This window comes from Rhinoderma darwinii, chromosome 1, assembly GCF_050947455.1.
Source record: "Rhinoderma darwinii isolate aRhiDar2 chromosome 1, aRhiDar2.hap1, whole genome shotgun sequence".
In the NCBI taxonomy this organism is placed as follows: Eukaryota; Metazoa; Chordata; class Amphibia; order Anura; family Rhinodermatidae; genus Rhinoderma; species Rhinoderma darwinii.
In genome coordinates this window covers 63,775,267-63,789,077 of record NC_134687.1, presented here as the reverse complement: position 1 = coordinate 63,789,077, position 13,811 = coordinate 63,775,267, and the positions used below count along the sequence as shown (strand labels likewise).

The 13,811-nt window shown below is 42.5% G+C and overlaps 1 protein-coding gene across 1 annotated transcript in view; it reads right to left on the bottom strand.

Annotated features, from left to right (window-relative positions):
* The window catches only part of KLB (klotho beta), a 33,410-nt gene extending 24,388 nt beyond the window's left edge, over positions 1-9,022 (bottom strand). Inside the window, exon 1 of the mRNA XM_075849590.1 lies at positions 8,189-9,022. Within this exon, the coding sequence (XP_075705705.1) occupies positions 8,189-8,923 (735 nt within the window). The 5' untranslated portion in view covers positions 8,924-9,022. The remainder of the gene's footprint in view (positions 1-8,188) is intronic.
* Positions 9,023-13,811: the final 4,789 nt, after the last annotated feature.

Genomic DNA, 13,811 nt, shown 5'->3' with positions numbered 1-13,811 from the left:
GCCCTCCCTTATAATCCAGCCCTGAGGAATACCCCTGTCCATATGCCCTTTTCCAGTCTACGTGCCACTGTAGGGTGCCTCCATATGGCACCATATTACAGAGGTATCCTCCGCAAAGAATATTTCCGTAATACAGCATCCGATGGATCATGCTGTGACTTTTCTGTAAGAAACCGACAGATAAAAACTGTGTAGGGGTCGGTGTGAAATCAGAGGCACATTGAGGTTAAGTATGGTCCCATAGACTCCTATGGGTGATGTATTATAGATCTGAGCTTGAGGCCTGGCAGATGTACTAGATATACTGTGCTCCAGTCATTCTCTGCTCATTTAGTAAAAGTAAATGTATACATACAGCTCTGTTGTTTTCACCTCTAAGTCACTGTTGTCAAAGAGATTACTTGAAATAATGTATGGCAGATAGGGAGACCTTTGACCATGGTAATGAATGTCTATGTCTTATTCTGTTCCCAGGGTATGTACAATGCATATATTATAATGGATAAATAAAATTGTAAGCCTCAAAACTAAACCAAAAGCACAACACCTTCTCCAATATAAAACGCAACAAATTTTGCAAATGCTGTGAGACATTATATAAATTGATAGTAGAAAAAAGCTCCAAAATGCAGCCACAAAAGAATATAAGACTGACACAGATAAGCCAATATTTATACATCAATATACAAAAAACACTGGCGCTATAAAAATAATACATGAATATGATTTGCAACTGCAAGTGCCGTGCTGTCTGCCTAGGCACATAAGAATAGCAAATATGTAGAAAAACACGCACTTATTAAAGTAGATTGTGAAACTGTACAATAAAAATGGCCAGAAAACCTGTGCTAATAGCCCCAATGGTAAACTACCATAGTAACAAACTGGATATTATGCAAACGGATATGACATTATATGAAAACTGCTACAATAGAGATCTGATATTAACTTAAAGGGTCTTCCAGCCAGTAAAAATTGATGGCCTATCCTCAGGATAGGGCATCAATAGCTGATGGGTCAGGGTCCGACTCCAGGGACCCTCACGGATCAGCTGTTCTGAAGGGGGTGCAGCGCTCGTACGGGTACTATTCTAGCAGTTTGCATATTGTCTAGTTTGCCACTATCAGGCTAGATTCACACAGGCGTTGTGCATCTCGGACATGAAAAACAGACGTTCGTGTGTATAAGGTCTTAGGCCAGGTTCCCACGGGTCAGATACGCTGTGTAAAACTAGGCAGCGTATCCGACATGGAACCCGCAGCACATTCCGTCCGAAAAAACGCACCACACTGTGGTGCAGTTTTTCAGGCGGAATTTCCACTGTGGAAAGCAGCGGTAGAAATAAAACCAAAAAACTTTCATACTTACCCCGGCTGTTGTCATGGTGACGTCCAGTCAGGCCTCCCTGGATGACGCTGCAGCCCATGTGACCGCTGCAGCCTGTGATTGGCTACAGCGGTCACATGGGATGAAACGTCATCCTAGGAGGCTGGAATGGAGGAAGAAACAGGGAGTTCTGGGTAAGTATACATATTTTTATTTCTGAGTTACATTTTTTGCGGTGGAATCGTTGCGATTCCGCCCCAAAACTCGCAAAACTTGGCTATTTGTTGTGGATTTTGAATCCCTATTAAATTAAACAGGGAAAACCCGCAACAGAAAAGCAATGAAAATGCAGCATAAATTTACATGCTGTAGATTTAAATTCTGCACCACAGGTCAATTTATTAACATTTTCACTGCATTTTTTTTCTACATTCATCTATCCATTAACTTTTCTAAATAAAAAGAACATGTATAAATATTAAATATAAAGAAAAACTTGTATGCTAATAACATAAATGGGATACTATTAGGCTGGGTTCCCACGTGGCGCAACAGAATTATGTGTGGAAATTCTGCAGCATTTACAGTAGCAGCCAAGTGGATGAGATTTTGTAAATCTCATGCCCACGCTGCGGTAAAAAAACGCAGCGTAAACGTTAAGGATCAGTTTACACGTTGCGTAAATACTGTGGATTTTCCGCAATTGAATTGCGGAAAATCTACAGCAAATACAGTAGCAGCAAAGTGGATGAAATAAAGCAAATCTCATCCACACGCTGCGTAAATACTGAGCGGAAAAAACGCTCAGAAATTGACCTGCACTGCAGAAATTGATTCCGCAGCATGTCAATTGTATTTGCGTAAACACTGGTTATCTGTTGCGGTTTTTCCCCATTGATAGCGCTACCCCCCTGTAGATAGCGCCATTGGGACTCCCTCTAGGAGCGGAATCGACAGCCAGAGTATAGGCCGGGGATTCCACTCCTAGAGGGAAGCCCTGATGTCACTGTCTATATAGGATATGTCCCGACCCCGGCCGGGGATTCCGCTCCAGGAGGAGCCCCTGACGTCAATGTCCATATATGGACAGTAACTTCAGGGGTTTGCCCTAGGAGCGGAATCCCCGGCCAGATCATCGGCAACGGGGATTACGCTCAATCAGTAGGCACTGACGTCACTGTCCATATATGGACAGTGATGTCAAGGGCTCCCCCGAGCTAAGCGCTTAAAGTAGTGCTGTGCCTGGGGAGTCCTCGGCGAGCGGAGGAGCTCCCTCTGCTCTGAACGAATTCTGAAGCAGGGAGCTGATGGTTTCCTACTTCTATATTGGGTTCAACTCTATCTGCGTCAGGACGCAGATAAAGTTGACAGCGGGACATACCCCCGGGACACGGCCTGTATGCCGGGACTGACGCGCCGAATCCGGGACAGTTGGGAGGCATGAGCTTGGCCATGTCCTTTACACACAGCAGACAACTTCCGATTTACGGCCCAAAAAAACCAACATCACAGATACAAATTACAAATGATTATCGATTGTCAGATGCCTGAAATGATGAAAGCCCGCACCCGACTAACAAATAGTCGTTGGCTGAATCTGTTTTTGCCGACATATATATTATGACCATTGCGTGCATAAGTCTGCATAGTCATTGTGGTTCTGGCATTCTATTAACGAACTAGGAAGATCAGGATGAACAGTTCTATAGGTCTCACCCACATGATAAAAATAAACAGATATCTCTACAAATATACATAACAGACCATAAAATGGGTATGATGAAGTTAAATATTGGAACACACTGAACCCTGGAAAATAGCCAGCGTTCAAAACTGAAGATCAAATAACAGGTGAAGGTCTGTATATATTTGCTTTTACTCTCATCCTTGAAAATTAACCATAAAGCTGTACAGTTGATTTGTATGTAGTTGTCATAAAGCAGTCGTCAGCAACCTGCGACTTTCACTCTGAAACTACAACTCCCAGCAGTGCTACTACCTAAGCTGTTGCTTCACAATAGCTGGAGAACCACAGGCTACAGACCACTGCTGTACAGTATATTAGATGGACATCATACATTGCTAAGAAGTAACTAGTTGAGGGCATCAGGAAAAACCTAAGCGTAGAGTTAGGATATGTTCACACGCTGTGTTTTCAGGTGTATTTCAGGGAGTAAACGCCCCGAAATACACCCAAAAAAACGGTAGCTGAACGCTGAATTCAAAGGGCAAAACGGCGTTTCGCTCAGACGAGGCGTTTTTTAACGCTGCCATTTTAAAAAACGGTGTGTAAAAAAAAGCCCTGTAAAAAGAAGTAGCATGTCACTTCTTGAGCCGTTTTGGAACTGTTTTCCATTGTGTCTATAGAAAAACAGCTCCAAAAACGGCTCCAAAAATAGTCTAAAATAAAAAAACATTTTTAGCATCAAAAATGGCTGAAAATCGGAGCCTGTTTTCCCTGAAAAATCTCCGTAATTTTCAGCCGTTTTTGACTCTGTGTGTGAACATACCCTCATAACACCATTAGGGTATGTGCACACACACTATTTACGTCCGTAATTGACGGACGTATTTCGACCGCAAGTAGAGGACCGAACTCAGTGCAGGGAGCTGGGCTCCTAGCATCATACTTATGTACGATGCTAGGAGTCCCTGCCTCTCCGTGGAACTACTGTCCCGTACTGAAAACATGATTACAGTACGGGACAGTTGTCCTGCAGAGAGGCAGGGACTCCTAGCATCGTACATAAGTATGATGCTAGGAGCCCGGCTCCCTGCACTGTGTTCGGTCCGGGACTTGCGGCCGAAATACGTCCGTCAATTACGGACGTAATTAGTGTGTGTGCACATACCCTTACTGTATGCTAAAACTGGTCTGCACTGGCCCCAACAAAGCAAACATGGGATGAGTATCTGAAGTAAGCACAATACACACAAGAGCCAAAAGTCCAGGACACAACAGCCACAGGGTATTGCAAAGAGTAATAATTAATTACATAGTGTAAGCCTATACCTAGAATAATACATTACACACATCACAAGGGTCACAACAGCTAAATGCACGTCAACTCAAGTGTGTGCTATATATCATCCACAGTATTATTATCACAGATGGAGAATATACTGTAGACTTTTGGGACCAATTAGGGCACGTTCAGACATGGCGAAAAATTGTGGCATTTATGCAACAAATCTGGTGCAAAATTTGCAGGCTTAAGGGTTTGTTCAGACATGGCGGATTTCGCAGCGACTTACCGCAGACTTCAGCCTTTGCATAGCAAAATCCGCTGCTTCTCCACAACAGACTGTGCATTCTGCGGAATGTAAATTCTGAACTGCAAGCTAGTTTCCGCACCCTTGTTTTCCAAAACGTCTGCACTAAGTTAAAGAGTCTCTGTCACCACATTATAAGTGCCCTATCTCCTACATAAGGAGATGGGCGCTGTAATGTAGGTGGCAGCAGTGCTTTTTATTTTAAAAAAAACGATCTGTTTTCACGACTTTATTAGCGATTTTAGATTTATGCTAATGAGTTGCTTAATGCCCAAGTGGGCGTGTTTTTACTTTAGAACAAGTGGGCGTTGTACAGAGGAGTGTATGACGCTGACCAATCAGCGTCATGCACTCCTCTCCATTAATTTCCTCAGCACATAGGGATCCTGCTAGATCGCTATGTGCTGTCTTATGCTAACACATTAACGATACTGAAGTGTTTAGACAGTGAATGGGAAAAACGGTCGCGTAAAAAAACAGCCGCGAAAAAGAAGTGCAGGACACTTCTTGGGACGTTTCTGGAACCGTTTTTCATAGACTCTATTGAAAACAGCTCCAAAAACGGCCATAAAAAACGCTGCGAAAAACACAGCAAAAAACGTGAGTGGCTTAAAAACGTCTGAAAATCAGCTCCGTATTTTCAAACGTCTTTGAGTTTGCGTGTGAACATACCCTGAGGCTTTTCAGGTGTTTTTTGAGGCTTTTCATAGTGTTCAATGGAAAATCAGCTCCAAAAAACACCTCAAGAAGTGACATGCTACTTCTTTTTACGGAGAATCTTTTTACGCTCCGTTTTTTAAAACAGTGGCGTAAAAAGACGCCCCGTATGAACTAAATGCTGTTTTTCACATTGATTTTAATGGACAGATGTTTGTAGGTGTTCAGCTTCCGTTTTTTCATGTGTTTTTGAAATACGCATGAAAACACTGCGTGTGAACATACCCTTATTCTTATTATTGTTTGCCACCAGGTCATTTATAGTTCCTGATGTTTTTTAAAGATAGTACTTCTTCAGTATGCACTTCTGTCTTCTATTTTGGTCAAACGTGATATACAATTCGAAAGGGAAGGAAACAGGGGCAAACTGACCATTAGAGGGGCATTAGGGCACTGCTCAGTGGACCCATAGCATAGCCAGTAGCTCAATAGCAGAAAAAAATAAAAGTGATGTGTTTTACACGATGGAGTCAGTTAACCCAATCAAAGTGTATCATAGGTCTAGAAGTTGGTATGGGGCCCATGACCTGTAATGCCCAGGGGCCCAGACCACTCTCAGTCCACCACTGATCTAAATATAGGTTGTTTTAATAAATTATTATTAGCTCTACACTGAGTCTATTATCTAAATGATCTAGAATTCCTCAATAAATATATGCCTGGATCACTCCACGTGACAGCTTCTCTGCTCTCTCCATTGCTAATAATATATAGAAAATAGATAATGATGTCATTTTCTAATAAAAACCCTAAATTACCATCTAAGTGGAGTTTCACTTTTATTATTTTTTTTGCTGGTATGAAAAACACAGTTCATGTGCAAATATTATATTTGGCAAAATATGCAATATAAATGTATAATTGGGTTAACTCAGTGACCAAGTGGTATCTAGAAAAAATTTTAACAATTGGACAGGCACTGGAACGCTTACATGCCCGAAGCCGTTTACCCACCTGCACAGCTTTCGTGAATGGACTGCAAAATGTGCTTGTCAGAGATGGATGATCCTGTGACACTCACTCCATATTGTCCACACTGACAATGGATACAAGAATGGTGGCCAAAATGAAGCATGCAATATTTTCACTGTGACTGATCTTTAGTTGAATTTATCAGTACTGTTCCTTTCAAGTATAGTTATCTTTACATTTCACATTCTTGGGTACAGACACTTTCCTGCACCCAAGGCAAAGATTCCGTTTGCTGTCATAGCTCAGTATTTAAATACCCTGGGCAAGGCAGAGTGGCTGGTTGGTGTACCCGGAGGCAGATTCCCCAGTACCCGGAAGCACATGCCCTACCAGCCGTACACTAGCTACTGCCCTGGGCATAAGCAAAAGATATTACCGAACAATAAGAATGATTTTTGTCTTCAAAAATCCTTTTGTATCATGAGAAATATCATGCATTGCCCAACATGTATTTTTCGCGGCGATTGTAAGTTTATTCTATGATTGTAATATTTAGGATTAACATCTGAGAAAATTTTTTAAAGACTAAAGGATAAGTGTTCTGACCAATGGAGCAGATTTCCATTGGTTGGTATCATTCGTTTTTAGTACTGTAGACAAAACAATTATCTTTAGGTTAATAATAATCTATCGCCAGATTTATAAAATGACTGGCAGATGGTTGTTTCATGTGAGACAAAGGCTATCAATTGTCAAGACCATTTGTCCATCTGAATCTCACTTAAAATCATTGTATTCAAAGTGCAAATGATCTAAAACAACTGATTTCAAGGAAATCACAATAATCACATAAAACAATTACCCCCCAAAAAGTTACTATTGCCCCTTTACATGAAGTGATATGTTCATATAAGGGTATCGAATATTTGACTAACCTTAATAAAATTGCCCTATGCATGGCAATAGACAAGTCGGTCTCCTTGTGAAAAAGAATAGAGCGCCACGTCTTCATCACCTGCCTATTCCTATATGGAATAGATATATCTATATAGGACGTAACCGTGGGAGACCAGCTCATTTATTGTGGGTCTATAGTAAGGGTATGTTCACATGCAGTGACCAAAAACGTCTGAAAATACGGAGCTGTTTTCAGGCGAAAACAGCTCCTGATTTTCAGACGTTTTTGTAGCAACTCGCGTTTTTTGCGCCGTATTTTAGGGACGTTATTGGAGCTGTTTTTCAATGGAGTCAATGAAAAACGGCTCCAAAAACCTCCCAAGAAGTGACATGCACTACTTTTTCGTGGGCGTCTTTTTACGCGCCGTATTTTGACAGCAACGCGTAAAATTACACCTCGTGGGAACAGAACACTGTAAAACCCATTGCAAGCAATGGGCAGATGTTTGTAGGCGTAATGGAGCCGTTTTTTCAGGTGTAATTTGAGGCGTAAAACGCCCGAATTACGTCTGAAAACAGTGCGTGTGAACATACCCTAAGTGTGCATACCATAAATCTGGCATTGTCATATGGCATTGTCTCCTACTAGGGTTAAACTATCGTGGAGCATATCACATTATCTGTAAATACACAAATTGGCCATAAATGTAAAAGTTTTGGTAAAACCAATAACTGATATATTTTTTTTTTTTTGGGATCTGGAGAGGATCATTTCAAATAAAAACGACAATTTGTGTCCCATTGTCAAGATGATTTATTGTAAAGTATTTTGGACCTGCTTTCCGATATATTGTCCATGTGTACATGCTAGACCATCTACTAAAAAAAGCACAATTTGGTCAGACCAATGTATTAGGTTAGTTTTTAGATACCGTATAGTGACCAGATATGGAAATCTAGATTTTTCCGATATGACGCGGTACATAAAATATCATACTATGGATAACAGAAATGAATTACACAGTCAGGAACATTCACCTACTGCACGCACACAGTGATTTACCTTGATGAGGTTATGTGCCACTGCAGACACAGCTGCATTGTCTCCTCTAATCCAAGGGGCATTCATTCCTGTGCCATACCCATGCCAGGCAATCAGATAAGGGTTATGCATGGTGATCCAATACTTGACCCGATCCCCAAACTTTAGGAAGCAGTACCTGGCATAGTTATTAAACAGATGGATGACACTCTGATTTGCCCAGCCTCCGTACTTTTCCTGTATGGGCACAGGTAGGTCCCAGTGGTAAAGAGTGATCACCGGCTGAATGCCCTTCCTTATTAGCAAATTGATGCTGCTGTTGTAGTAGCGTACACCTTCCTCACTGGGAACATTACTTCCTTGTGGGAACAGTCTTGGCCAAGAAATTGAGAAATGGTAAAAAGATACCCCTAAGAACTCCAGAGCTGGCATTTCCTTGCTTGAGAAACTGTCTGAAATGTCTGCAGGCTGGTCCATGGAAGGGATTTCTCTCCAGGACTGGTGGGTCTTCATAAACTGGTCCCACACAGAAGGTCCTCTGCTGGAGTGATCATCTTCTATCTGCAATGATGAGCTTCCCACACCCCAAAAAAAGTCAGGAGGGAATGTCCCATAGGTGAACAGCTGACTTTCATTTAAAGGGTTGACTTGACTCAAGCTTTCCCAGACTTTTATGCCTTCTCCAGGACTTCCAATGACTTCTCTTGTTAAAACCAATAAAATCCAGCAATAACTCTTCAGCCATAATTCAGCCATTGTGTCCCCCCTCTGATCTGCTGCCTCTATGGGGCTCCTTTCATGGGTAAGGATGGAGACACTTCCATTCAGTTGCGGCGGAGAGAATGGATGAGATCCCAGTGCTCCTACTGCTGTCTCCTGCTCCAAGAGCAGGACTGTCTTATCTCAGCTGCTCTATAGAACTGGATTGTAAAAGTCCTGTCAATGATTAGCTTGAACTGTGAGCTCAGGAGGGGTCGCTGAAGGAGGGGGTGGTGTGTCCTTGCACCAGCTATTCAGAACTTCATTGCTTTCATATTCCTGGGGAAGATGTTACCTATATTTATACTGTATATACTATATGTCTCTGTATTGTAATGTAATTACTACTTGTTAACCCTCCAGGTGCCAAAAGACTCCAACTGCATAACAGCTATGGGCTAGAAATGGCAGAATAAGGCTGTGCATACAATTCAGGCTGTATACAAAAAGTGCATTATGCATTGAACCGCCTCTGACATATTATGCAGATAGCATTCCCACCAATCGCCACAAAATCAGCAGTAGTCCTAAAGTAGTCCTGTCAAAGACTAAAAAATTCAGTGAATTTGTTTCTTACTTATATCTCTCTCTCTTTTTCAAAAGTGGCAACCCCTAATGACAGCCATTACATCCACTCAAGTTCTTGTCACCCAACTTTCCTGGATTTCTGAATGGCCAAGTTGTGCATTTCTATGCAGAGGTATGGAGGGAGATTTACCGTAGGAGAACTAGGTGGATTTATTATTCATGACTGTCAGAATGTGAGAATACTGGCTTAGGGTATGTGCACACACACTAATTACGTCCGTAATTGACGGACGTATTTAGTCCGCAAGTAGTGGACCGAACTCAGTGCAGGGAGCCAGGCTCCCAGCATCATACATATGTACGATGCTAGGAGTCCCTGCCTCTCCGTGGAACTACTGTTCAGTACTGAAAACATGATTACAGTACGGGACAGTTGTCCTGCAGAGAGGCAGGGACTCCTAGCATCGTACATAAATATGATGCTAGGAGCCCGGCTCCCTGCACTGTGTTCGGTCCGGTACTTGCGGCCGAAATACTTCCGTCAATTACGGACGTAATTAGTGTGTGTGCACATACCCTAACAACTCCTGCAATGGTGGCCAATTTAGTCGACACACAGCTTTCCCAGAAACTGATTAAGTTAAGAAATGGCTGCATAGAATTTTTAGCAACTGACCATGGAGATATATATATATATATATATATATATATATACTGTATATATATATATATATATATATATATATATATATATTCGTAGATTGTAAGACCTCACCGGCAGAGTCCTCACTCCTTCTGTACCAGTCTGTGACAAAGCAAGATCATGTTTATTGCACTTGTTGTTTTTATTGTCTCACGTTGAATTTAAACCCTTCTTTACAGTGCCGTGGAATTAAAGGCGCTTTAAAATGAATAATATTAATAATAATTTCATATATACATACGTATATATATATATATATATGTGTATATATATATATATATATATATATTTATTTATATTTATTACACAAGAAACAAGAAAGTTTTATCAGCATAGTCTAACAAAATGAAAAATATGTGTATACAGGTGCAAGAACGCCTGTGACTGCAAACAATACATTACACAAGAAAATGGCAGCACTCTGCGAACTCCAATGCCACCTAAACACTATATATAAATAAATATGCATTACTGCTAAATCTACTTACAATAGTGTGGTTCATAGCGCACATTTTGATCAAATTGTGTGAGCCCACCTGCCACGACAAGGCGACCCCCCTTATAAGTTGGGTCTCTACACTGCACATACACCAAGTTCTGGGACTAAGCCTACATATACTTGGGGAGTCGACTGCGCTATTGATTCAGTAAAAAAACGTTAACCTTATGGCTTAGACAAACAGAAACCATTAGCAACGAAAGCATTACCATTGAAATCAATGGTAATGCAAACGAAAGCTATGGTTTCCATTTGCCTTTCCATTGATGGGTTCCTTTGATGGAAAGGTCAAAGGAAACCCATCAACGGAAACTGAATGCTGATATTAACAGGCTCTTAGTAGAGGGGGTCTCCTGTTCAGGATCCTCATCTCTTGGTCAGAGTAAAGAGCAGTTGCAAAGAGCTTCTCTCGCTCTGGAGGATCTGTCCTGTATTACACAGACAGCCCATTGATGTGAATGTGTAAGGGTATGTGCACACACACTAATTACGGAAGTAATTCGGGCGTTTTTGCCCCGAATTACATCCGAAAAATGCGCCTCAATAGCGTTGACAAACATCTGCCCATTGAAAGCAATGGGCTGACGTTTGTCTGCTCACACGAGGCGTATATTTACGCGCCGCTGTCAAATGACGGCGCGTAAATAGACGCCCGCGTCAAAGAAGTGACCTGTCACTTCTTGGGGCGTAATTGGAGCCGTTATTCATTGACTCCAATGAATAGCAGCGCCAATTACGTCCGTAACTGACGCGGCGTTCAAGCGCCTGCACATGCCGTTACGGCTGAAATTACAGGGATGTTTCCTCCTGAAAACATCCCCGTAATTTACTAATGGAGCAATGACTGCTATGACAGATCAAACCGATTCCAACTAATCCTGACATCTTCTTGACTTTATTGCTCCGCCGCTCGTGTGCAAGAGGATTTGGGTAGTGGGACTGAGCTTCTGACCATGTGTGACCACCAACACTGATACATTTGGTGGACGTTCTAAGGGTATGTGCACACACACTAATTACGGACGTAATTCGGGCGTTTTTGCCCCGAATTACATCCGAAAAATGCGCCTCGATAGCGTTGACAAACATCTGCCCATTGAAAGCAATGGGCTGACGTTTGTCTGTTCACACGAGGCGTATATTTACGCGCCGCTGTCAAAAGACGGCGCGTAAATAGACGCCCGCGTCAAAGAAGTGACCTGTCACTTCTTTGGGCGTAATTGGAGCCGTTATTCATTGACTCCAATGAAAAGCAGCGCCAATTACGTCCGTATTGAACGCGGCGTTCAAGCGCCTGCACATGCCGTTACGGCTGAAATTACGGGGATGTTTCCTCCTGAAAACATCCCCGTAATTTCAGCCGTTACGGACGCTGTCGTGTGAACATACCCTAATGCTTAATTTACTCTGTGGTGGTGCTGTAGGGAAACTAAACACTAAGGGTATGTTCACACGGCAACGCTAATTACGTCTGAAATTACGGAGCTGTTTTCAGGCGAAAACATCTCCTGAATTTCAGACGTTTTGACAAGTGCACACGTTTTTCGCTGCGTTTTTTACGGACGTAATTGGAGCTGGTTTTCATTGGAGTCAATGAAAAATGGCTCCAATTATGTCCCAAGAAGTGACATGTACTTCTTTGAAGAGGGTGTCTTTTTACGCGCCGTCTTTTGACAGCAACGCGTAAAAAAAAAGCCTGTCTGCACAGAACACCGTAAGACCCATTGAATTCAATGGGCAGATGTTTGCAGACGGTTTGGAGCCGTTTTTTTGTGCGGAATTCGAGGCGTAAAACGCCTGGATTACGTCCGTAAATAGGGCGTGTGAACATACCCTTACTACCAGGTCTCCTTACAGATTACTGATAACTATGGCTCCCAGAAGGAGGACACTTTGTGATCAGCTCATTGTTAAAGGGATGCTTCTAAGGCTGCATTCAGACGAGCATGTCCGATTTGCGCACGTAAAAAACGCATTTTTCCTACATTTTATGTCTATGTGCATTGCGTATTGGCATCAGTGTGCATTACGTGTGGCCAGTGGCGTAACTACTGCTGGAGCAGCCATAGCGGCTGCTACAGGGCACACGGCATGAGGGGGCCCGTTCCGCCTGCCGTGACAGGCCCCCCATGCCAAATTCAATAGTACCTGCTATTTACTATTGAATGCCATTTCTAAGCTACAGGCAGGGCCGACGTTAGCGGGGGGCGTAATTTCCCAGGACCCCCATCCTCTTAGGGCCCCCTGCCCGCGACTGCTAAGAGGCCCGAGGCGGCCTGCGCTGCCCGGCCCTTAACATTTATGCCCGGTGGCGTCACTAGCACCAGAAGGGGGCACAGGTGCTGGCGACAGCCACATTCACTTGTATCTGCGTTCTCAGGACGCAGATACAAATGAATACTATAGGCCACGTCAGAGGCGTAGCTAGGTTCTCCAGCACCCGGGGCAAAGATTTAGTTTGGCACCCCCCCCAACCTCTTTCCCGACATCTCCTTCCCCCTCGCCATGTTTGTTTTCTATACTAATCAATGACGTGTAATTTCTTTTCCACATTTTTTTTATGTGACTCAAGCATAAAAACATTTGTACATTTTACAAGCAATATAGTTCTATACACAACACCAGAACCAAGCTCAGTACATATATACAACACCAGAACCAAGCTCATTACATATATACAGCACCTGAACCAAGCTCAGTACATAAATACAACACCAGCACAAATACAGCTCAATTTAGTGCAACCCCTGCCGTATAGGTTTGCACTAATTTGTTTCCAGCTCCCAGCATGGCCCGAACAATGGTAAGGATATGCTGGGAGATGCTGTTTCACAAAAAATAAATCATATCATAATCATACCACCCATCATCTAGCTGCAGATCATACAGTGACTACATTACTGATTACAGGCAGAATAAACATTTACATTAAGTGACTCACGTCTCAGATTCTAGTTCTTTTTCTCCCTCCGGTCCAGACCTCTATGATGACTTCTCCTGGTCACAGCCCATTTCTGCAGTTTGCCGCTCAGATGTCTTCAGCTTCTCACTTTTCCAACATTTCTACACCTATAAACAGACATTTAAACCTATAAACTGACATTTTCCTGAAGGCAACGGCTACCAGTTTCCTACACTGGGAAAGTTATCATCCA